General features: G+C 40.3%; 1 protein-coding gene across 17 annotated transcripts in view; it reads left to right on the plus strand.

The window, feature by feature from the left end:
• Positions 1–26,561, plus strand: part of ABI2 (abl interactor 2) — a 122,549-nt gene that overhangs the window by 24,135 nt on the left and 71,853 nt on the right. For 16 of the 17 annotated variants that reach the window (XM_053596328.1, XM_053596331.1, XM_053596332.1 and 13 more), the window contains exon 2: positions 22,833–23,000. In XM_053596328.1, coding sequence (XP_053452303.1) covers positions 22,833–23,000 — 168 coding nt within the window. Of the gene's footprint in view, positions 1–14,606; positions 14,722–22,832; positions 23,001–26,561 lie in introns of all 17 variants that reach the window. The other variant, XM_053596330.1, reaches the window with a different exon arrangement.

Genomic DNA, 26,561 nt, shown 5'->3' on the forward strand with positions numbered 1-26,561 from the left:
GCTGGGACCACAGGCGCCCGCCACAACGCCCGGCTATTTTTTGGTTGCAGTTTGGCCGGGGCTGGGTTTGAACCCGCCACCCTCGGTATATGGGGCTGGCGCCTTACTGACTGAGCCAGAGGCGCCGCCCGTATTATGGACATTTTAACAGTATGGATTCTTCCTAGGCATGAGTGTGGTAATGTTTTTTTATTTGTTAGTGTCTTCTATTTTTTCCCTCAGGTTTTCATAGTTCTAGTATAGAGATCCTTCACATCTTTTGTTAGATACAGTCCCAGGTGTTTCATTTTCTTTGGAGCTACTGTGAAGGGAATCGTGTCTTTGATTTTATTCTCAGCTTGACTGTTACTGGCATATCTGAAGGCTACTTGTTTGTGGACATTGATTTTGTATCCTGAGTCATTGCTGTATTTCTTTTCTTCTTTTTTTTTTTTTTCCTGAGACACAGTCTTTTCGTCGTCCTCAGCTGAGTGCGGTGACATCATAGCTCAACACAACCTCAAACTCCTGGGTTCAAGTGATCCTCTTGCCTCAGCATCTTGAGAAGCTGGGATCACAGGTACCCACTGCAATGCCTGGCTGGTTTTTCTGTTTTTTTTTTTTTTTTTTTTTTTTAGTAGAAATGGGGATCTGGCTCTTGCTCAGGCTGGTCTGGAACTCCTGAGCGCAAGTGATTGACTGGCCTTGACCTTCCAGAGTGCTAGGATTACAGACATGAGGCACCATTACTTGCCTCATTGCTATATTTCTTGATCACTTCTAAGAGCTTTATAGTTGTGTCCCTGGGGTTTTCCAGGTATAAGATCATGTAATCTGCAAAGAGTGAGAGTTTGACCTCTTCTGTTCCCATTTGAATGCCCTTCATCTCCTTCTCTTGCCTCATTGCACTGGCTAGGACTTCTAGCACTAAGTTGAATAGCAGTGGAGATAGTGGGCATTCTTATCTGGTTCCAGTTGTAAGTGGAAGTGCTTTTGGTTTTACTCCATTCAATATGACATTGGCTGTGGGATTGTTGAAGATGGCCTCTATCAGTTTAATTAATGTCCCAACTATGCCTATTTTCTCAAGTGGTTTTGTCAGAAAAGGTTCCTGAATTTTGTCACCTTTTTGGCGTCAACTGAGAGAATCATATGGTCTTTGTTTTTTATTTTATTCATGTGGTGAATAACATTTATGGATTTACATAAGTTGATCTAACCTTGCATCCCTGGGATAAAACACGCTTGATTATGATGTATAATTTTTTTAAAGTAACTAAATTCTTTTGCTAGGATCTTATTGAATATTTTTGCATCTATATTCATTAATAATATTGGCCAATAGTTTTCTTTTTTTGTTGGGTCCTTTCCTAGTTTTGGTATCAGAGTGATAATTGGTTTGTAAATGTGTTGGGGGAAGGATTCCTTCCTTCTCTATGTTTTGGAATAGGTTATGCAATAAGGTTTGGTAGAATTCTGGTGTGAAATCATCTGGTCTAGGCCTTTTCTTTTTTATTTTTTTATTAATTTATTTATTTTTATTGTTAAATCATAGCTGTGTACATTAGTGCAATCAAGGGGTACAATGTGCTGGTTTCACATACAATCTGAAATATTCTCATCAAACTGTTCAACGTAGCCTTCATGGCATTTTCTTAGTTACTGTATGTAGGCATTTGTATTCTGCATTTAGTAAGTTTCGCCTGTACCCATTCTAAGATGCACCGTAGGTGTGGTCCCATCCATTACCCTCCCTGCACCATAACCTCCCCCCCTCCCTTCTCCTTCCTTGGCCCTTTCCCATAGTCTTGTGGTATAGTTGGGTTGTAGCCTTCATGTGAAAGCTATAATTTAGCTTCATAGTAGAGCTGAGTACACTGGATACTTTTTCTTCCATTCCTGAGATACTTTGCTAAGAAGAATATGTTCCAGCTCCATCCATGTAAACATGAAAGAGGTAAAGTCTCCATCTTTCTTGAAGGCTGCATAATATTCCATGGTATACATGTACCACAATTTGCTAGTCCATTCGTGGGTCGATGGGCACTTGGGCTTCTTCCATGACTTAGCAATTAGGAATTGGGCTGCAATAAACGTTCTGGTACAGACGTCTTTGTTATATTGTGATTTTTGGTCTTCTGGGTATAAACCTAGTACAGGCCTTTTCTTTTTTTTTTTTTTTTGAAGATTTTATATTGTTGATGCAGTTGCAGTGCTTGATATAGGTCTATTCAAACTTCCTAAGTCTTTCTGATTGTGTTTAGGAAGATGGTGTATTTCTAGGTTTTGGTCTATTCATTTTCAACTTTTTTGATAAGGAATTTTTTGTAGTAATCATTTAGGATATTTTGTATTTCTTTAGTATCTGTTACTATTTCCCTTTTTTTGTTTCTGATTGAGGTTCTTAGAGATCTGTTTCTGGTTAGTCTGGCTAAAGGTTTATTAATCTTTTTGAAGAACCAGCTTTTTGTTTTTCTGATCTTTTCTTTTCTTTCTTATTAAATCATAGCTGTGTACATTAATGTGATCATGGGGCACCATACACTGGTTTTATATACCATTTGACATATTTTCATCACACTAGTTAACTTAGCCTTCCTGGCATTTTTTTAGTTATTGTGTTAAGACATTTATATTCTGCATTTTAAGTTTCACATGTACCCTTGTAAGATGCACTGTAGGTGTGGTTCCACCAATTACTCTCTCTCCGCCCATCCACCCTCCTCTCCTCCCCTCCCTTTCCCCTTTCCTCATATTCTTGTGCTGAGATTGGCTTATAGCTTTTGTGTGGAAGCTATAAATTAGTTTCATATTAGGGCTGAGTACATTGGGTACTTTTACTTCCATTTGTGAGATACCTTGCTAAGAAGATTTTCCAGCTCCATCCATGTAAACATGAAAGAGGTAAAGTCTCCATCTTTCTTTATGGCTGCATAATAGTCCATGGTGTACATATACCACAATTTATTAATCCATTTGTGAGTCGATGAGCCCTTGGGCTTTTTCTATGACTTAGCAATTATGAATTGGGCTGCAATAAAAATTCTGATACAAATGTCTTTGTTATAATGTGATTTTTGGTTTTCTGGATATATACCTAACAGAGGAATTACAGGATTGAGTGGCAGGTCTATTTTTAGATCTCTAAGTATTCTCCAAACATCTTTCCAAAAGGAACATATTAGTTTGCATTCCCACCAGCAATGTAGAAGTGTTCTCTTTTCTCCACATCCACACCAACATCTCTGGTTTTGGGATTTTGTAATGTGAGCTAATCTTACTGGAGTTACATGATACCTCAAAGTAGTTTTGATTTGCATTTCTCTGATGATTAAAGATGATGAGTATTTTTTCATATATCTGTAGGCTGTGTGAGTTCTCTGTGAATTCTGTTTATTAAACCTTTGTTGGAGACATATCCTGCAAATATCTTCTCCCATTCTGAGGGCTGTCTGCTTGCTTTACTTACTGTGTTCTTGGCTGTGCAGAAACTTTTTAGTTTGGTCAGGTATTTTTGATGCTGCTTCATTTACCCAGGGGATCCTCCTTATAAAATATTCACCCAGGCTGATTTCTTCAAGAGTTTTCCCTGCACTTTCTTCTAGTATTTTTATAGTTTCATGTCTTAAGTTTAAATCTTTAATCAGTGAGAGTCTGTCTTAGTTAAAGGTGAAATGTGTGGGTCCAGTTTCAGTCTTCTACAGGTTGCCAGCCAGTTCACCCAGCACCATTTGTTAAATAGGGAATCTTTTCCCCACTGGATGTTTTTAATTGGCTTGTCAAAGATCAAATAACGGTAAGTAGCTGGGTTCATTTCTTGGTTCTCTATTCAGTTCCATACATCTACCTCTCTGTTTTTGTGCCAGTACCATGCTGTTTTGATCACTATCGATTTATAGTATAGTCTCAGGTCCGTAGCGTAATTCCTCCTGCTTTATTTTTATTTCTGAGTAATATCTTGGCTATTCGAGGTTTTTTCTGACTCCATATAAAATGATGTATTATTTTTTTTGAGATCTTTAAAGTAAGACAATGGAGCTTTAATAGAGATTGCATTAAAATTGTATATTGCTTTGGGTAGTATAGACATTTTGACAATGTTGATTTTCCCAGCCTTGAGCATGGTATGTTTTTCCATTTGTTAACATCTTCAGGTATTTCTATTCTTACAGTTTCATAGTTTTTTTTTATAGAGATCTTTCATGTCCTTTGTTAGATAAACTTCCAAATATTTCATCTTCTTTGGCACTACTATAAATGGAATAGAGTCCTTGTTTTCTCAGCTTGGCTGTTGTTGGTATATACAAAGGCTACGGATTTATGAGTATTGATTTTGTAACCTGAGAAGGTGCTGTATTCCTTGATCACTTCTAAGAGTTTTGTAGTAGAATCCCTGGTATTTTCCAGATATACAATCATATCATCTGCGAAGAGTGAAAGTTTGGTCTCATCTGACCCTATATGGGATACCCTTGATTGCCTTTTCTTCCCTAATTAAAATGGCTAAAACTTCCATTACAATTCTAAAGAGCAGTGGAGCAATGGGCAACCTTGTCTGGTTCCTCATCTGAATGAAAATGGTTTCGATCTAACTCCATTCAATATGATATTGGCTGTAGGTTTGTTGCAGATGGTCTCTATCAGCTTAAGAAATGTCCCTTATATAGCCATTTTCTTAAGTGTTCTTTTTTTTTTTTTGGCCAGGGCTGGGTTTGAACCCACAACCTCTGGCATATGGGGCTGGTGCCCTACTCCTTTGAGCCACGGGCGCCACCCTTCTTAAGTGTTCTGATCACGAAGGGATGTTGGATATTATCAGAAGCTTTTTCTTCATCAATTGAGAGAATCATATGGTCTTTGGTTTTTAAGTTGTTTATGTACTGAATTATATTAATAGATATACGTATATTGAACTAGCCTTGAGACCCTGGGATAAAACCAACTTGGTCATGACGTATAATTTGTTTAATGTGTTGGTGGATTCTGTTTGCTAGGATCTTGTTGAATATTTTTGCATCTATATTCATTAGTGATATTGATCTATAATTTTCTTTTCTTGTTGGGTCTTTTCCTGGTTTGGGGATCAGGGTGACATTTGCTTCCTAGAACGTGCTGGGTAGTCATCCTTCTTTTTCTACATTTTGGGACAGGTTGAGTAATATAGGTAGTAGTTCCTCTTTAAAGGTTTGGTAGAATTCTGACATGAAGCCACTTGGTCCCAGGCTTTTCTTTTTAGGGAGATTTTGTATGGTAGATGCTTGATATGGGCCTGTTCAACATTTCCACTTGATTCTGGCTAAGTCTTGGAAGGTGACGTGCTTCCAAATATTGGTCAATTTCCTTCAGATTTTCATATTTCTGAGAATCAAGTTTCTTGTAATATTCATTAAGGATTTTTTGAATTTCTGAGGAGTCTGTTGTTATTTCGTCTGTCATTTCTGATTGATGAGATTAGAGATTTTACTCTTTTTTTCCTGGTTAGGTTAGCCAAAGGTTTATCTATTTTATTGACCTTTTCAAAAACCCAACTTTTTGATTTATTGATCTGTTGTATAATCCTTTTGTTTTCAATTTCATTTAATTCTGCTCTAATTTTGGTTATTTCTTTTCTTCTACTGGGTTTGTGGTTTGAATGTTCTTCCTTTTCTGGTTGCTTGAGATCTCCCATTAAGTTGTTAACTTCCTCTCTTTCCGTTCTCTTGAGGGAGGCTTGCAGTGCTATAAATTTCCCTCTTAGACTGCCTTTGTGGTATCCCAGCGGTTCTGATAATTTGTGTCTTCATTGTCATTTTGTTCCAAAAATTTGGCAATTTCCTTCTTAATCTCATCTCTGCCCCAGCAATCATTCACCATAAGGTTATTTAACTTCCATGTTTTTGTATGAGTATGCAGATTCCTGTTGTTACTGAGTTCAACTTTTATTCCATGGTGGTCCGAGAAGATGCAAGGAATAATTTCTATTCCTTTATATTTACTGAGGTTAGACTCGTGACCTAAAATGTGATCGATTTTGGAGTATGTTCCGTGGGCTGATGAGAAGTATGTGTATTCAGTTTTGTTGGGATGAAATGTTCTGTAGATGTCTGCTAAATCCAAATGTTGGATGGTTAGGTTAAAATCTAAAATTTCTTTGCTCAGCTTCTTACTGGAGGATCTATCCAACACTGCCAAAGGAGTGTTGAAATCTCTGACTATTATGGAGCTGGAAGAAATCAAGTTGCTCATGTCTGTTAGAGTTTCTCTTATAAATTGAGATGCATTGTTGTTGGGTGCATAGATATTAATAATTGAAATCTCATCATATTGAGTATTAACCTTAACAAATATGAAGTGACCATTCTTATCCTTCCTTACTTTTGTTGGTTTAAAGCCTATTGTGTCTGCAAATAGAATTGCAACACCTGCTTTTTTCTGATTACCATTTGCCTGAAATATGGATGACCATCCTTTCACCCTGAGTCTATAATTATCTTTTAAGGTAAGATGTGACTCTTGTATGCAGCAAATATCTGGCCTGAGTTTTTGTATCCAATCAGCCAACCTGTGCCTCTTTAGTGGACAGTTTAAGCCATTCACATTAATGGAAAATATAGATAAGTCTGGTAAAATTTTGGGTATCGAGTTTTTCGAAAGTCCAGTAGACATTTTTAATCCTTTTGCTACTGTGGAAGTTGGAGTTTGATCAAGTTTCTGAGTGAGTTTACTTTTGTGGTAGAGGATTGGGCTGGTCATTATGAGGATAGGTTGGAGAATATCCTGAAGAGCTGGTTTGGTTATGGCAAATTTCTTCAACATGTGAATGTCATTAAAGTATTTAATTTCTCCATCATAAACGAAACTCAGTTTAGCTGGATACAGGATCCGGGGTTGAATGTTATTTTGTTTTAGGAGATTAAAAGTCTATGACCACCCTCTTCTGGCTTGAAAGGTTTCAGCAGAGAGATCTGCAGTCATTCTGATATTCTTCCCTTTGTAGGTAATGGTTTTCTTAACGTCTGGCTACTTTCAGAATTTTCTCCTTCATATTAACTTTAGTGAAGTTAATTATGATGTGCCTGGGGAATGTCTTATTCGGATTGAGTCGTGCTGGGATTCTGAAACTGTCTGCTATCTGAATTTCAGAATCTCTTGGCATGTCTGGAAAATTCTCTTTCATAATTTCATGGAGAAGGGCCTTTGTGCCTTGTGAAGCCACTTCATTGCTTTCAGGGATTACAGTGAGGCGGATATTAGCCTTCTTTGAATTATCCCAGAGCTTTCTGAGAGAATGATCCGTTTTTGCTCTCCATGTCTCTTCCTCTTTGAGAGTTTGGGAGCATTCAAAAGCTTTGTCTTCAGTGTCAGAAATCTTTTCTTCTGCTTGCTCCACTCTGTTACTGAGGGATTCAACTGTGTTTTTGAGATCTTTGAGGATTGGAAATTCTTGCTTCAATGTGTCAAAATCTTTGATGGTTTTGTCTTTTAATTCATTGAATTCTTGAGACAACTTTTGAATTTCTCCTTGAATTTCTAATTCCAACTTTTGAATTGCTCCTCGAATTTGTAATTCCAAATTTTCCTCCATTCTGTTAATCTTGTTTGGAATCCCAATTCTGTATTCAATTTCTGACATCTCGGCTATCTATTTATTCATGGGATCTTCAGTTACATCTGCCATATCTTTCCTTGGGTGGGTTGATCTACTCTGGTTATTCGTGTTACCAGAGTTTTTCCACTGATTTTGCCACATGATTATTTTACACTGTTTGACTTTTCCCCTGGAGCTTTGCTTAGGACCCGTACTGTGGTTCGGCCTGAGAAACTGGGGACCTGTTTGGTGTGGTGAGGCTAAGCGGCTCTGTCTTGTTTTCAGCTCGTTTCTGTTTGACCCTAGTGAAACAGTTACTCTGGGTTGAAGTCTGAGCTGTGGGGAAATATCAGCAGTTAAGTCACCCTGCCCCACCACAGGCAACAATTAGAAAAGGAAAATCAAATTTTCCTACAACCACACACCCCAGGCACCACTTGGATAGAACTGGCAATTGGCTCAGTTCAAAAGGTCCAAATCAAAAGTCTCAGTCAGCACCTGTCTCAGGTGGAATAGTTTCAAAGGTCTCTGGCAACTAGAACACAGGGGCCTGCTGACAACTCAAATGTGACTTGCTCCGGTGCTCCGTGGGGTCAGGAGGCCCCACTTAGCAAATAGATTAGTCTGGGAAGGTTGATGCACTTCTGTCACACCCGACCTTGCACCTCTGTCACACCCAGTCACTGATAACCCCACAGGGCTGTGACCCAGTTGCCTCCAAGGAGCAGATACTCCAGGGGTTTGCACTTGCCTGAATCACAAGGAAATCTGTGTCTCCTCAGCCTGGCTGCTGTTCTCTGCCTCTATCCAGCAGGGGCAGGTGAGGCCTGACAACCTCGGGGGCTTGATGGAGGCTGGGGTTTTGTTCACTCAGTTCCAGCCCCTGCTCTGATTGATGTTACTGACCGAACAGAACAACTTTGCGGAATTTGTTTCTGTCCCGGCTAAATTCCCCTGCAGAAGAGAAGCTGTTTTGAGTTCACAGAACCTGCGCCTCAGGCCCTGTCTTTGCGGCTGCATGTTTGTATGCGCAGCATGATTAGCTGTCAATAAAGTGGTCCTCTGGGTCAGCCCTGCCCTGGGAGTCTGCAGCACTGCGTGTGCGTTTTCTAGTCCCCGTGCTCCACCCAGGCTGGTACCGCCTCAGGCAAACCCTTTACTCATGGGGCCTGCATTTCTGTCCCATATGTGTTCTGCCAGTTGTTGCCACCTGAGAAGATGCCCAGCCTCCTCTGGTTGCCCATAGAGACAGGGGGTGTGACTCCAGAATATCCAGGTGTGAGCCCTATTGTTGCCAAAAACGGCTGCTTCTCTGCTCCTTGGGGCACCCCCGCTCCTGTGTGGTTCCCTCTCAGCCAACTGTCCTCTCCTCACTCCTGTTTTGCAGAATCAACACTGACCAGCTGTAGTCTAGGCCCTGTCCACACCCCTTGAGAAATAACCCAAGAATCTGGACTCATGGGGGACAGGCCTCCATACCTCAGAGTGAGAGTGGAGGGGAGTGCTGGGAGCTCAGAATTACAGGTAGAGTATATATATAGTTTTACACAGTTTTATGCCTGGCAGGAGAGTGCCATCGGACCCTAGTAGAGGTAGTAGGTCCAGTTTTTAGAGCGTCTTTCCCATGGAGTATAGTGAGAGGACTTTTGAACACTGCTCATTTGTTTATGGGGTACTCCGAGCCGTTCTCATGCAGGAGGGGACTCCTGTCCGCTTGGTGATGGATTTTGTACCTTTTGTTTGTATCCTTGAGGTCGCAGCTCACCTCAGCAGGGTTGATGTGCGTTCTTCATCCTTCTCTCTTGGCGCAGCTCTGATCCACCAGGTTACTTGCTAAATTTCTGTCCTTTAACTCTCCTTCTGGATGGGAGCCTTTGTGGAAAGCTGGCTTCAGTCACAAATACATCTGGCTTGTTCAGGGCGGCCGCAATGGGTATGGCTCAGGGGGCCAGGGAGGAACTGGCTCCCTGTGGAAGGACCATGTATTCTGATGTGGAAATGGTGAGAGTGGAAGGCCGGCTGATTACAGCCCTGTCAGTGCAGCAGCGCCATGAACGCCCACCCAGAGTTTCCTCATTGATCTTCTTGCTGTACTTTACCATGCTTTTCGTATCCTGGAGGAGCAAGCTAGAAGCAACATAGTGAAATGGAAGAATTAAAAAGTCAGTTTAGAAGAGCAGTGAAAAAAACCTGTCTTTTCTTTCCCTTCTCTGTTTCGTGGAATTGGAAAATTTAGGCCTTAGCTGGAAAATTGGAATGAAAATTGAAATTCTGATTTCAATTTTGGTTGAACTGAACTATTTACTATTTAAGAATGAAACTGTTCTAATACCTGAAAGTTAATAGAGAGGTACAAAATCTGCTGGTGACGTAATCCAGAGCAGGAAAAGGAGACTTAATATAGATAATAGAGGTTAGCGGAAAGATTTAGTTAATGATTATACCCTGTGGAGTTCATGTTATTACACTTAGAATTATAAATAACTGTGCAAAGAACATCTGGGAACTAAATCTTTGTCCACATTTCTCTTTAATTCTTTAGCATAGTTTTCCAGAAGTGGCTTCAAAGAATATGAACATTTTAAATACATTTGATATGTATTGCCAAATTGTTATCCAGAAAGATTGTAGCCCAAATACATATTTACTTTGTTTTGGATCATTATCTGCTTCACTGTTGCTCCAGGTTCGATTGTTATTTATTTATTTATTTTAGGCAGAGCCTCAAGCTGTCGCCCTGGGTAGAGTGCCGTGGCATTACAGCTCACAGCAACCTCTGACTCGTGGGCCCAAGTGATTCTCTTGCCTCCGCCTCCCAAGTAGCTGGGACTACAGGCGCCCGCCACAACGCCCAGGTATTTTTTGGTTGCAGCCATCATTGTTCTTTGGCAGGCTCCGGCTGGATTCGAACCCGCCAGCTCAGGTGTATGTGGCTGGCGCCTTAGCCGCTTGAGCCACAGGCGCTGAGCCTTGATTGTTATTTTTAAAAAGGCTTTATTAATTTGGTGGGGCATGGTGGCTGACATTTGTAATCCTAGCACTCTGGAGGGACAAGGTGGAAGGATCCTTTGAGCTCAGGAGTTCAAGAGCAGCCCGAGTAAGAATGAGACCCCATCTCTACTAAGAATAGAAAAATTAGCTGCATTTTGGTAGACACCAATGTCTGTAGTCCCAGCTGCTCTGGAGGGCCAGGTAGGGGGATCGCTTGAACCCAGGAATTTGAGGTTGCTGTGAGCTAGGCCCTCAGGTTCTTGCCTGGGCCAGCAGAGTTGAGACTGTTTCCGCCCAACAAATTTAATTTAATAAATTTAATTGACCTGCAAAAATTTATGTGTTTTAATTTACTTTCATTAAATTACTGCTATACTAGTAACAGCCAACACTTAACCAAGTTTTTGGTGGTTGGTAAATATTTACTTTTTTTTTTTTGGAGACAGAGTCTCAAGCTGTTGCCCTGAGTAGAGTGCAATGGCATCACAGCTCACAGTAACCTCCAACTCCTGGGCTCAAGTGATTCTCCTACCTCAGCCTCCCAAGTAGCTGGGAGTACAGACGCCCGCCACAACGCCTTGCTATTTTTTGTTGCAGTTTGGCCAGGGCTGGCTGGTTTTAACCCATCACCCTCGGTATATGGGGCTGGCGCCCTACCCACAGAGCCATAGGCACTGCCCTTGGTTTTGTTTTAATTACTGAGAACTGCCTTAGCTATACAGGTTTTTTTCTGGTTCCATACAAGACAAACCTCCCTCCTTCTCTCTCTCTGTGCTCTGCCCTGGCCTCACTCCCCAGTGTGTACTAGGTCATTAATTGTCCTCATATCAAAATTGAGTACATAGGATTCATGCTTCTCCATTCTTGTGTTGCTTTACTAAATAATGTATTCTACTTCCATCTAGGTTAATACTAAGGATGTAAAGTCTCCATCTTTTTGAATGGCTGAATAGTATTCCATGGTATACATATACCACAGCTTGTTAATCCATTTCTGGTTTGGTGGGCATTTAGGCTGTTTCCACATTTTAGCGATTGTAAATTGAGCTGCGATAAACAGTCTAGTGCAAGTGTCCTTAGACAAAAGGATATTTTTCCTTCTGGGTAGATGCCCCATAATGGGATTGCAGGATCAAATGCGAGGTCTACCTTGAGTTCTTTGAAGGTTCTCCATATTTCCTTCCCAAAAGGTTGTATTAGTTTGCAGTCAAGCTAGCAGTGTAAAGGTGTTCCTTTCTCTCCACATGCACGCCAGCATCTGTGGTTTTGAGATTTTGTGATGTGGGCCATTCTCACTGGGGTTGGATGATATCTCTGGGTGGTTTTGATTTTCATTTCTCTAATAATTAGAGATGATGAGCATTTTTTCAGATGTTTGCTAGCCTTTTGTCTTCTTTAGACAAGGTTCTTTAGAGAAGGTTCTATTCATGTCTCTTGCCCATTGGTATATGGGATTGTTGGCTTTTTTCATGTGGATTAATTTGAGTTTTCTATAGATCCTAGTTATCAACCTTTTGTCTGATTCGAATTATGCAAATATCCTTTCCCATTGTGTAGGTTGTCTATTTGCTTTGGTTGTTGTCTCCTTACCTGTACAGAAGCTTTTTAGTTTAATTAAGTTCCATTTGTTCATTTTTGTTGTTGCAATTGCCACAGAAATGTTCTTCATAAATTCTTTCCCAGGCCGATATCATTCAGTGTTTTTCCTATGCTTTCTTTAAGGATTTTTATCATTTCTTGCTTGAAATTTAAGTCTTTTATCCATCTTAAATCAATTTTAGGGAGTGGAGAAGGTGCAGTTTCAGTCTTTTACATGTGGATATCCAGTTCTCCCAGCACCATTTATTGAATAGGGATTTTTTCCCCCCAGTGTATGTTCTATTTTGGTTTATTGAAGATTAGGTGGCTGTATGATGTTCGTTTCATTTCCTGGTTTTCTGTTTGATTCCAAATGTCTATGTCTCTATTTTTGTGCCAGAACCATGCTATTTTGACCACTATGGCCTTGTAGTACAGCCTTAAATCTGGTATGCTGATGCCCGTGGCTTTATTTTTATTACTAAGAACTGCCTTAGCTATACGGTTTTTTTCCTGGTTCATACAAAACAATGAATTATTTTTTCCAAGTCTTGAAAGTACAATGTTGGTATTTTAATAGGGATGGCATTGAATTGGTAGATTGCTTTGGAAAGTATAGGCATTTTAACAATGTTGATTCTTCCCAGCCATGAGCATGGTATGTTCTTCCATTTGTTAATATCCTCTCCTATTTCTTTTGTTAGGGTTTCATAATTTTCTTTATAGAGGTCCTTTACCTCTTTTGTGAGGTACATTCCTAGGTATTTCATTTTCTTTGAAGCTGTGGTGAAGGGAGTTGTGTCCTTAATTAGCCTCTTCTTGGCTGTTATTGGCGCATACAAAGGCTGACTTGTGGACATTGATTTTATATCCTGAGACATTACTATATTTTTTGATGACTTCCAGGACTGTTGTGGTTGAGTTTTTGGGGTTCTCTAAGTATAAGGTCATATTGTCAGCAAAGAGGGAGAATTTGACCTCTTCTGCTCCCATTTAGATGCCCTTTTATTTCCTTCTCTTGCCTGATCGTGTTGGCTAGAACTTCCAGCACTATGTTGAATGGTAATGGCGATACAGGACAGCCTTGTCTGATTCCAGTTCTCAGTGGAAAAGCTTTCAGTTTTACTCTTTTCAGCAAAATATTAGCTGTGCTTTCATCATAGAAAGTTTCGATCTTCCCTTAAGCTTATTTTGTTACCAATTCATATCTTGTGTTCAATTATTTTGGGAAGCTATTTGATCAACATTCTATAGAATGTGTTCAGAGGAGGAAATTTAATAAGAAAGTTTATTATAAATATCTAAAATATAAAATAAAAAAAGCTTCGATCAGTTTAAGAAATGTGCCACCTATGCCTATACTCTTCAGTGTTTTAATCGGGAAAGGATGCTGGATTTTATCAAATGCTTTTTCTGCATCTATTGAGAGTATCCTGTGGTCTTTGTTCTTGACTTTTTTGATGATAAGCTGTAATCTATTGGGTAGGATTTTGTTGAGAATTTTTGCATCTGTATTCGTTAGTGAAATTGGTCTGAAGTTCTCCTTGGGTCTTTTTCTGGTTTTGGTATCAGGGTGATGTTTGCTTTGTAGAATGTATTGGGGAAGATTTCTTCCTCCTCAATTTCTGGGAATAATTTCTGCAGTATGGGAATAAGCTCTTCTTTGAAGGTTTGATAGAATTCAGGTGTGAAGCCATCCGGACCAGGGCATTTTTTTGTGGGGAGAGCTTTTATTGTTTGTTAAATCTCCGTGCTTGAAATTGGTCTGTTAAGGAGATCTATTTCTTCCTGGCTAAGTCAAGGGATAGGGTGTGATTCCAAATGTTGATCCATTTCCTTCACGTTGTCAAATTTTTGGGCATAGTGTTTCTGTAGTATTCAGAGATAATCTCTTGTATATCTGTAGCATCAGTTTTTATTTGCCCTTTACCATTTCTGATTGAGTTTACTAGAGATTTTACTTTTCTGTTTCTAGTTAGTCTGGCCAAAGGTTTATCTATTTTATTTACTTTTCAAAAAAGCATCTTTTTGTTTCATTAATTTTCTGAATGATTCTTTTGTTTTCAATGTCATTAATCTCTGATTTAATTTTGGGTATTTCTTTTCTTCTGCTGGGTTTAGGCTTAGATTGTTCTTCTTTTTCCAATTCCTTAAGATGGTTTATGAGTTTGTTGATGCGCTCTCTTTCTGTTTTTCCAATGTAAGCATCTAAAGTGGTAAATTTTCCTCTCAGGACTGCTTTTTGCTGTATCCCACAGGTTTTGGTAGCATGTGTCTTCATTATTGTTATGCTCAGGGAGCTTAATGATTTCCTCTTTTATTTCTTCTGTACCCAACTGTCGTTCAGCATAAGGTTGTTTAATTTCCGTGCCTTTGTGTGGGGTTGAATGTTTTTGTTGGGAGTTGAGTTCTGCCTTTAATGTCCATGGTCTGAGATACAAGGTAAAATTTCAATTCTTTCGATTCTGTTGAGGTTTGTTTTGTGTCCTAGGATATGATCAATTTTGGAGAATGTTCCAAGGGCGATGAGAAGAATGTATCTTCTCTATCTTTGGGATGGAGTGTTCTATATGCATCTATCAAGCACAGCTGTTCTAGGGTCTCATGTAAGTCTCATATCTTTGTTTAATTTCTGTTTAGAGGATCTGTCCTTTGTAAGAGGAGTGTTAAAGTCCCCTGTTATTATGGTGTTATAGGATATCATATTGCTCAGACTAATTAAGGTCTATTTCAAGAATCTGGGAGCATTTAAGTTGGGTACATAAATATTTAGAATTGCAGTGTCTTGTTGTTGTATTTTTCTCTTGACCAATATGAAGTGACCATCTTTGTCTCTTTTGACTTATGTTGCTTTAAATCTATATGTATCTGAAAATAAGATTGCACCCCCTCTTTTCTTCTGATTTCCATTTGCCTCAAAAATTGTCTTCCAACTCTTAACACTTAGTTTTAATTTGTCTTTTGAGGGTAGGTGTGCTTTCTGCAGACACCCAATGGATGGCTTATGTTTTGAATCTAGTTAGCCAAACTATGCCTCTTTAGTGGGGAATTCAAGTCATTAACATTTATTGAGATAATTAATAAGTGTGGTAGTGTTCTATTCATCTTATTTTGTGAAAGTCCATTGCGTTGTTGTGGAAGCTAGGTTCAGTCCTTTAAGTACTGGGTGCTTACTTTTCTGGTGGTCCATTGTGGTGGTCAGTGTTTAGAACAGGTTGAAGTACTTCCTGTAGAGCTGGTCTTGTTGTGGCAAATTTCCTCAGTTTTGCATATCCGTAAAAGATTAGATTTCTCTGTCAATTTTAAAGCTTAGCTTAGCAGGATATAGAATTCTGGGCTGGAATTTGTTCTGTTTAAGTAGATTGAGGTAGATGACCATTGTCTTCTGGCTTGAAAAGTTTCATTAGAGAATTCTGCAGTCAGACTTGATGGATTTGACCCTGTAGGTCAATTGGTGTTTACTTCAATTGCAGAATCTTTTCTTTTGTCTTGACTTGGATCATGTTCATCATAGTGTGTCTTGGAGAAGCTCTGTTAGAGTTGAGGCGACCTGGGGTCTGATATTACCCTGAAAGGAGTGGGTTAGAATCTTTGATGATATTTGGGAAATTTTCATTTATTATATTCTGTAGTATGGCTTCCATTTCTCAGGGGCATTCTTCTTCCCCTTTTGGGTTACCTATAACTCGTATGTTGGAATGCTTCATAAAGTGCCATAATTCTGTCAGTGAATGTTCTGCTTTCTCTCTCTTCTTTTCTGCCTCTTTAACTATCTGAGTTATCTCAAGAGCTTTGTCCTCTACCTCTGAGATTCATTCGTCTGCATGGTCTAATCTGTTGATACTTTTTATTGCGTCTTTAAGTTCCCTAATTGCTTCAATTCCTTTAGCTCTGCTATATCCTTTCTATATTCTCCATATCGTTCATTTCTTATTTGATTTTGTTTTTGGATTTCCTTTTGGTTGTTTTCTACTTTCTCAGCAATTCCCTTCATTGTTCTCATCATCTGTATTTTAAATTCCCTTTCTGTCATTTCTAACATTTCTTTATAGGTGGAATCCTCTGCAGTAGCTACTTTGCGAGGTGGGGAGGGAGGTTGCTCTGGACTGGTTTTTCACGTTGCCAGGATTTTCCTGCTGATTCTTCCTCATGAGTGTTTTCTTTTATTTGTTTCCTTGCACTCATTTTTTTCTTTCACTTCCTCTTGCTCTTTTAAGTTACTGTGCCTCTGGCCTAAGGTTTTGATGAGTCTTTTTGGTACAGGACTACAAGGATGAGAAGACTGAAGAGCAAGAAGGGAAAAAAGATTTTAAAAAAAGAGAGAAAGGAGAGGGGATGAGTAAAAGGGAATAGTGACAAAAAGAAGAGATGCACAGAAAGAAGGAGATAGGAGTAATCAAGATGTACAGTGGGGTACTTTGACCCAACCTTAAAAACCCTCCAACCTCTGGAGGTACGGGATTGGGTGGTTCCCTTGAGGTCAGTAGCTCTTTGCCATCCTCTTATGACACAATATCCCACCTCCACCAAATAGAGGAAAGACAAAAACAGTATAAATCATACCAAAACAAACAGAAAACCTTACATGATATTAGTGAGGGGAAAACCAAATAATAGGGACAGAAACACTAGCAAAAAGGAAGTTCGTATTATTAAGGAAGGCAACAATGGAAAATTTTATTCATTTATTATTATTTTTTTTAGAGACAGAGTCTTACTTCATTGCCCTTGGTAGAGTGCTGTGGTGTCAGAGCTAATAGCAAGTTCCAACTCCTGGGCTAAGGCAATTCTCTTGCCTCACCCTCCTAAGTAGCTGGGACTACAGGTGCTGGCCACAACTTCCAGCTATTTTTTATTGTAGTTTGGCTGGGGCTTGGTTTGTACCCACCACTTTTGGTATATGGGGCTGGCGCCCTACCCACTGAGCCACAGGTGCCGCCCTTAAAATTATATTTAAACTAGAAGAATGAAGAAAAAAGAAAACGAAAAAGAAAAATCTAGAGAGAATATGTTGAAATAAAAACAAAAACAAAGCACTATATATATCTTGCTGGATATCATCTGGGCAACAGGTCATCTTTTGGTGTATGAGATGTTAATCACAATGCTGATACAGCTATATGAGATAGAAACTGGAGGTCTCTGCTGATTTCTCAAACCCTGCAGGGTTGACAGCCTAAATCTCTTCTCAGGCTGCTTAAAAGACACTTTAAACTGTTAACCTTGGCTATGCAGAAGCTTTCCCAGGAAAGCATTTGTCATTGGGATCTCTCCTGCAGTGGCTGCCTGCTTATTTAGTGTGCCAAAACGTTTCTCACTATATGACCCCGAGGGCTGAGGTTGCAAGGCAGTCCTCTTACTGCCAAACTGTGAAAGCACCACTCTTTCCCAGTGTCTCAGTCTGGGCCTTTGGCGCTGCTCTTGAGTAGATCACTTCCCCAAGTTCTTCAAGCCCAAGTCTTGCTCTGCAACCCTGAGGGCAGAGCCGCCAGGGCCAGTTCTCTCACAATGGCTGTGCATGTGGCCCACCTCTGATTAGCTCTCTTCCAGCTCAGCAGCTCAGTCTGGGGCCCTAGACAACGCTTAAAGTCATCTGCACTCTTGCCCAAGTTCTCCCAAGGTAGTTCAACTGAGTGCCCACGTCCAAAAAAGCAAAACAACCCACAGGGAAGGCTTTCCCTGTTTATAATCTCACTGCTGTTATAGTTAGAGCTTCGGCAGCCATGGCCCTCAGATTGAAAGAATGCAACCACTTGCCACTTCTCCACTGCTTTTGTCCTCCTCCTGGCATCCAGAAGGCTCTTTTGCTATCTCACTGCGTCCTCAAAGGGATGTTTCTTCTTAGATCCCACAAGCCAGAGAGGTGCCTGGAGTCTTTTCTCCCCAATCTCACTGCGCCTGGTAGCAAAGTAGCTGTTACTTGGTCACCATCTTGGGTTTGAATCCGCCACCTCCGGCATACAGGGCTGGTGCCCTACTTCTTTGAGCCACAGACACTGCCCCCCTCTCTAATATTTTTAAATAGACTATTACACCAGTTTTAGGTTTAGAGAAAAAAATGAACGTATAGGGAGCCCCCCCTTGTCTGTATTACTATTTTGCATTAGCATGGGCATGGTATATTTGAAGTATGAATCTATTGATAGATGTATTGAGTATTTATATCATTATAAGATAAAATTCATAGTTTACATTAGGGTTCACTTACAGTTTCATACAGAATAGTTTCTTTGACGATTGCTGTGTTCCACCCATTCATCAGCACTCCCCTAACTTCTGACAGTCACTGATCTTTTTAATATCTCCATAGTTTTGCCTTTTTGAGAATGTCCTGTATTTGGAATTATGTAGTATATATCCTTTTTTTTCTTCCCACTTCCTTGCAGTATCATGAAAGTATATAAATATATATCCTTTTTAATTGGCTTCTTTTAGTTTGCAATATTTATTTAAGGTTCCGCCATGTTTCTTTTTCTTTTTTTATGGCTTACTAGCACATTTCTTTTTATTGCTGAATAATAATCCATTATATGACATACTACAATTTGTTTATCCATTACTCATTTATTTCATTTATTTTCTTAAGCATCAGTCTTAAGAAAATAAATGGTGAAATACCATTTACCCATTGAAAGGCATCTTTGTTGCTTCCAAGTTTGGCAATTATGAATAAAGCTCCTGGACTCCAGAGATCCTCCTGCCTGGGCTTTTTAAAGTGCTGGGATTATAGGCAGGAACCACCAGGCCTGATTAATGTATCTGTCTTTAAATTTATTTGGTGTACTTTTTTTTTTTTTTTTTGAGACAGTCTCTCACTATGTCACCCTCAGAGTTCTGTGGCGTCACAGCTCACAGCAACTTCAAGCTCCTGGGCTCAAGCAATTCTCTCGCCTCAGCCTCACAAATAGCTGGGACTACAGGTGCCCACCACCATGCCTGCTTGTTTTTTGTTGCAGTTGTCATTGTGGTTTAGCTAGCCCGGGCTGGGTTCAAACCTGCCAGCCTCAGTGTATGTGGCTGACACCATAACCACTGTGCTGTGGGTGCCAAGCTGGTGCATTTTGTTTTTAACATTTTGAAGCTTAATATAACACAAGAAAGTTGTCTTTCTTAAACATTATTTTATACTAGAAAACTTGCTCTATGTAGAGATCCGATAATGTAAATGGGGCATTTATTGAGCTCTTCCATTGTGCTAGGTTCTATAGTATAAATTCTTAGCATATATAATCTCATGGAGTACTCTGTTTTTCACTCACTGAAATAATATGTTCATTTGTTTTTTTTGTGGTTTTTGGCTGGGGCTGGGTTTGAACCCGCCACCTCCAGCATATGGGACCGGCGCCCTACTCCTTGAGCCACAGGCGCCGCCCAATATGTTCATTTGTTTCGTGTTTGTTAAAACCCCTCTGCCGTCTTCGTTCTTGCATGAAAAGCCATTAGACTAAAACTTCACCTTTCCACCTTAAAACGTATAAAACTTCCTCTATCTTCTGTAGCAAGTTTTTCCTTGTTCTCTTCCTCCTCTTATCAAAGACAAGTTGCTCCATTTTAGCTCTAAAATTTATATTCTCTTAAACATTTTGTTGCTATAATTAAACTCTTTAGCCTGTCCAATCTCTCCTGTCCCATTGGATCATTATCTTAGCAAGTAAATATGCTCTAGTGTCTTCAGTCTTAAAATAAACCTTTTTTAACCCTATATTCTAGCTGTGGTCCCATTTCTTTTCTTTCTTTTTTTTTTTTTTTGGCCAGGTCTGGGTTTGAACCTGCCACCTTTGGCATATGGGGCCTGCGCCCTACTTCTTTGAGCCACAGGTGCCACCCTGTGGTCCCATTTCTTTAGTCTTCTGTATGGCTAGTCATTTTTCTTTTTTTTTTTTTTGTAGAGACAGAGTCCCACTGCACCACCCTCGGGTAGAGTGCCATGGCGTCACATGGCTCACAGCAACCTCCAACTCTTGGGCTTGCGCGATTCTCTTGCCTCAGCCTCCCAAGCAGCTGGGACTACAGGCGCACACCACAACGCCCGGCTATTCTTCTGTTGCAGCCTGGCCGGGGCTGGGTCTGAACCCGCCACCCTCGGCATATGGGGCCGGCGCCCCACTCACTGAGCCACAGGCGCCGCCCCGGCTAGTCATTTTTCAAAGAGTTGTCTACGTGTGCTTTCTTTACTTCTTAATTCATTATAATCAGTTTGCTACCTTACTGTATAGCTAAATTGCTTTTAATCTGGTTGCTACCTTACTGTACAACTAAACTGCTTTTGTCATCAGAACTTCCTATGACCAAGGCCCTTCATTGAATGCTCTTCCTGTCCTTTTGGTAGCATTGACTGTGTCTTTCTTCTTAAAGCATTCTCTTCTCTTGGTTTCTGTGACATTGCAGTTTATTGTCTTTCTACCTCTTTAGTCTTTTCAAATTCTTCACTTTCTCAATATCCCAGTCTCTAAGTATTGGGCTCTGAAGGATATTGCCAGATACTGTCTATTCTCCCTACATTTTATACCTCATTTATTCATTCATTTTGTTCAACTATTTTTTTGAGTACCTACTTTGTATTAAACAGTTTTTTTTTTTAGACAGAGTCTCAGTATGTCACCCTCAGTAGAGTGCCATGGCATCACAGCTTACAGCAACCTCAAACTCTTGGGCTTAAGCGATTCTCTTGCCTCGGCCTGCCTGGGACTACAGGTGCCTGCCACAAGGCCTGGCTATTTCTTTGTTGCAGTTTTTTAGCTGGCCTGGGACAGGTTCGAACCTGCCACCCTTGGTATATGTGGCTGGCGTCGTAACCACTGTGCTATGGGCGCCGAGCCTTAAACATTGTTTTCTGGGAAGTGCTGGGGATACAGCAGTTCTCTGAATTCCCATGCTTTTTTTTTTTAAAACAGAGTCTTACTTGCTGGGCAGGCTAGAGTGCCATGGTGTCAGCCTACCTCACAGCAACCTCAAACTCCTGGGTTCATGTTATCCTCCTGCCTCAGCCTTCTGAGAAGCTGGGACTACCCTGTTTTCCCGAAAATAAGACAGTGTCTTATTTTAAGGTGTGCTCCCAAAGATGCGCTAGGTCTTATTTTCAGGGGATGTCTTATCTTTCCTGTAAGTAAATCTTATTTTCAGAGGATGTCTTATTTTCGGGGAACAGGGTACAAGTGTCTGCCACAATGCCTAGCTAAATTTTCTATTTTTTTAGTAGATACAGAGTCTCATTCTTGCTCAGGCTGGTCTTGAACTCCTGAGCTCCTCCCCCCACCCCCAGGTAGAGTGCTGTGGCATCATTGCTGTTGTGGAATCCTAGAGTGCATGTTACTTTTGTTTTTTATTGTTGGGGATTCATTGAGTGTACAAGAAACCAAGTTACACTGAAGTGCATGTTGCTTTTTAAAAGTATTTATCTTTGGCCTGGCATGGTGGCTCACGCCTGTAATCCCAGCACTCTGGCAAGCCGAGGCAGGCTGATTGCCTGAGCTCAGGAGTTCAGGAGCCAGCTTGAACTAGAATGAGACCCTTTCTCTAAAAATTAGCCTGGCATTGTGACATGTGGCTGTAGTCCCAGCTAGTTGAGGGTGAGGCAAGAGAATCATTTGAGCCTAAGAGTCTGAGGTTGCTGTGAGCTATGGTGCCATGGCACTGTACCAGGGGCAACAGAGTGAGACTCTGTCTCAAAAAAAAAGCAAGGATTTAAGTTTGGCGCCATTTCTGTTATCAATTTAAGCTTTGATAAGACTGATTATTAAGGGTTGGAATAAGAAAGGGAAAAAACTAAGAGTGATTCTTAACTCTTTTCAATTTAAAATGATATTATTTGGTTATTATGTTAACTGTTTCCTCTTCAAAATAAGTTTTTTTTTCCTTCCAAATAATTTTAATTCTTTTGCTTCCTCACATCTGGGGAAAAAATTCTATCTAGAGTTAATTCTGATTTCTGTATACTATGGAAGAGATTGGAACATAGTGAATTTTGGACAGTTAATGACCGCTCAAGGTGGTGACAGTTTTAATATGTAATTTATAATTTTATTTTTTTGAGACAGAGTCTCACTTTGTCACCCTTAGTAGAGTGCTGTGGCATCATAGCTCACAGCAACCTCAAATTCGTGGGCTCAAGTGATTCTCTTGCCTCAGCCTCTCGAGTAGCTGGGACTACAGGTGCCCGCCACAATGCCTGGCTGTTTTTAGAGATGAGGTCTTGCTGGCTAAGGCTGGGCTTGAACAGAGCTCTGGCAGTCTACTCACCTCTGCCTCCCAATTGCTGAGATTATAGGTGTTAGCCACCACTCCTGGCACATTAGTAGTACTTTAATGAGACATTATGTCATAGCCACATTTCATATTTCAGAGTGAAAGGAAAAGACGAATCCAGGAAAGCAGAAAAAAGAATGTCAGAATTTATATATTCAAATCAATGCTACGTTTCCCAGCAATATATACTTGCTGCCATTACTCAAAATATCCATTGACTCTCATTTTTCAAGTAATAGCTTCAGAGTTTTATTTGCATGTGAGCAAAGATGTCTTTATTCAACATGAAATTATTTGTGAATTCAGTGAATAGTTTAGTTTTGGGTTTTACATGATATCAGTAATTAGTTTTCGTGACATTTTTGACTTTGTGTAGATGTAGCAACAAAATTTGGTGAGTACTTTTGTGGGTTAGTCTGCTAGAGATGGATTTTCTTTCAATTAATGATCACTGACTTATTTTTTCTCCTAGTCAGCAGATAAGCAGCGAGCCCTAGAAGAAACCAAAGCCTACACCACCCAATCCTTAGCAAGTGTTGCGTATCTGATAAACACCTTGGCCAACAATGTCCTGCAGATGCTGGATATCCAGGCATCCCAGCTTCGAAGGATGGAATCTTCGATCAATCATATTTCACAAGTGAGACCACACTATTTTTCTGTTTGCCTTTGAGGAACTATTTAATAATAAACATAGGCTATCTCTACTGGTGGCAGGTTTTATTATGTGAATTAACTCACACGTACGATTTGGAAAATAGAAAACCAGTATTAGGTTGTGTGTTTTTTTTTTAATTAATTAATTTTTTTTTTTTTTTTTTTTTTTGTGGATACAGAGTCTCACTTTACCGCCCTTGGTAGAGTGCCATGACATCACAGAACTCACAGCAACCTCCAGTTCTTGGGCTTACGTGATTCTCTTGCCTCAGCCTCCCGAGAAGCTGGGACTACAGGTGCCCGCCACAACGCCCAGCTATTTTTTGGTTGCGCTTTGGCTGGGGCTGGGTTTGAACTCTCCACCCTCAGTATATAGGGCTGGCGCCCTACTCACTGAGCCACAGGCGCCACCCAGGTTGTGTTTTCTTTAATTTTTAGTTTTTTGGTTGCTTTTTGATTGTCTTTTTGTAGTGTCAGCAGATAAGCAATAAACTCTAGAAGAAAACCAGGCCTACAATGTCTGTTCTTGATTTTGATAGGAAAGAACACTGTTAAAGGATTCTGTTGTGACTCAGTTATATAGTTAACATAATCAACCCTCAGTGAAAAGTTGTCCAGTTTCTTATAGCATTTTAACAGATTTCATAGTTTTTATTGTTTTTAAAAACATAATTTTGATAACTTGATGGCTTATTTAAAATTTGTTTCTGTTTGTAGGAGTTATGTTAACTGGGATGGTATTGTAACTGCAATAATTAAAGTATAAGTTACTAGCAAACTTTATAAAACTATTCCTTATATAGGACTTTATTATTTTTTATTTTTTCCTGAGACAGAGTCTAACTTTGTCACCCTTGGTAGAGTGCCGTGGCATCATAGCTCATAGCAATCTCAGACTCTTGGGCTTAAGTGATTCTCTTGCCTCAACCTCCCAAATAGCGGGACTACAGGCACCTGCCACAATGCCTGCCATTTTTTTTTAGTGATGGGGGTCTTGCTCTTGGTCTTGAGCTCAAGCAGTCCACCTGCCTTGGCCTCTAAGAGTGTTAGGATTACAAGCGTGAGGTACTGCACCTGGCCCTTATTGTATAGAACTTTAAGCAATAAATATCAAACTTTTTTCATTATAAAAGTCATGTGCATAAAAATGGAGAAAAAGAAAAAAGGAGGGGAAAAATACCTCTTTACCACTTCCCAAGTTTTTCACTATTAATATTTTGGTATATTTCCTTGTAATACATTTTATGGAAATAGTTTTTTTAAGTGTAGTTATGATTATAGTAGGCACAGAATTTTTGGTTCTGTTCTGTTAAATTAGCACTGAAACAAATGTATTTTTGTGATGTTTCAAAGCGCTTCATAAACATTCTCAGTAACTGCATAATGTTAATGTGTACATGTAGGTGATAGTTTTCGTCACTGTTCTTATATCCTGTATTTTAGGGCCATATTAAATAATACTGTATTGAAAAACTAATTGCAGGGCGGCGCCTGTGGCTCAGTGAGTAGGGCGCTGGCTCCATATGCCGAGGGTGGTGGGTTCAAACCCAGCCCCGACCAAACTGCAACAAAAAAATAGCCGGGCGTTGTGGCGGGCGCCTGTAGTCCCAGCTGCTCGGGAGGCTGAGGCAAGAGAATCGCGTAAGCCCAAGAGTTAGAGGTTGCTGTGAGCCGTGTGATGCCACGGCACTCTATCCGAGGGCGGTACAGTGAGACTCTGTCTCTACAAAAAAAAAAAAAAAAGAAAAACTAATTGCAAAATGTGATTTTACAAAACATTAAAATGAAAAATGTTTCAATCTGCCTGCTTTTTTTGGAGAAATCTTTAAAGTTTTCTATTTTTTTCTGTTCTTTGAACAATTTAGTAGTATTCAATATTCTGTTTATTTTTAATTTTCTTTTAACAGGCTGGGTATAGCTGTTGCCCAGGCTCAGATGCAGCGGTATGATCATAGCTCACTGTAGCTTTGAATTCTTAGCAATCCTTGAACCTCAGCATTGTCAGTAGCTAAGACCCACGGGTATTCACCATCACATTACTGGTATTTTTTTTTTTAAGTTTTTTGAGAGATGGAGTCTCACTGTATTGCCTAGGCTTATCTCAAACTCTGGTACTTCAGTGATCCTTGAACAAAGGCCCCTAAAAGTGCTGGAATTAATAGGCGTGAGCCACTGTGCCCAGCCTCATTCTCTTTAGATTTAAATTATTAGAACTCTTTGGAAATAAAAATAATTTTAAAATGTGTGTATTGGCTGGGTGTGGTAGCTCTCGCCTGTAGTCCTAGTGCTGTGGGAGGCCTAGGCGGTGGATTGCTTGAGCTCAGAGGTTCGAGACCATCCTGAGCCGGAGTGAGCCAGAGTGAGACCCCTGTCTCTACCAAAAAAAGGGAGATGTTGTGGCGGGTGCCTGTAGTCCCAGCTACTTGGGAGGCAGAGGCCAAGAGAATTACTAAAGGAGGAAAAGAAAAAAAAAATTAAGAACCAAACTTCAAACTAAGATGAGTGAAAGCCAATTGAAATTGAAAGTAAAATTAAAAAAATATAAAACATGCATATTATCATTCTTTTTTTTTTTTTTTCTCTAGCAGTTTTTGGCTGGGGCCGGGTTTGAACCCACCACCTCTAGCATGTGGGCCAGCGCCCTACTCCTTTGAGCCACAGGCACCGCCCAATATTATTGTTCATGCTAAAAAAACAAAAAAAAATTTTTTTTTTTTTTTTTTGGCGCAGTCTCACTTTGTTGCCCTTGGCAGAGTACTGTGGCATCACAGCTCACAGCAACCTCAAACTCTTGAGGTCAAGTGATTTTTGTGCCTCATCCTTCCAAGTAGCTGGGACTACAAGTGCCTGCCACAACGCTCTGCTATTTTTAGAGACGAGGTCTGGATCTGGCTCAGGCTGGTCTTAAACCTGTGAGCTCAGGCAGTCCACTTCTCAGCCTTCCAGAGTGCTAGGATTACAGGCGTGAGCCGCGGCGCCTGGCCCTTGTTTGTTTTTAAAAAGGGAGGACTGGCTTGGCGCCTGTAGCTCAAGCGGCTAAGGCATGTATGCGGCTGTATGCAGCTAACGCATCAGCCCCACATACACCAGAGTTGGTGGGTTCCCATCCAGCTTGGGCCTGCCAAACAATTGTTGCAGGAAGATGAGGCCCAAGGAAGAGAAAGAGCACCCAAACACCACCTTTAAAGAGGAAGAGATTTATTCACTAGCCGGGAGCTTATGGCATAGAAGAATTCCAAATGGCTGTTCCCATAGGTACCCTTCTAATTGGCCAGTTTGAATCAAGTGGGAGATGCTATTCCAGCCCCTATAGAATTATAGGATTTCACAGAACTTGGAAACTACCTCCCTGTAGTTCCAGCTACTTGGGAGGCTGATGCAAGAGAATTGTTGAAGCCCAGGAGGTGGAGGTTGCTGTGAGCTGTGATGGAACAGCACTCTACCCAGGGTGACAGGTTGAGGCTCTGTTACAAAAAAAAAGGAAGGGCTTTTTATTCCAGCTGGTGGAGTGATGGCAGACTCCGAGTCCCAAAATGGCTGCCTT

The sequence above is a fragment of the Nycticebus coucang genome, chromosome 7, assembly GCF_027406575.1.
Source record: "Nycticebus coucang isolate mNycCou1 chromosome 7, mNycCou1.pri, whole genome shotgun sequence".
NCBI classification, from domain to species: Eukaryota; Metazoa; Chordata; class Mammalia; order Primates; family Lorisidae; genus Nycticebus; species Nycticebus coucang.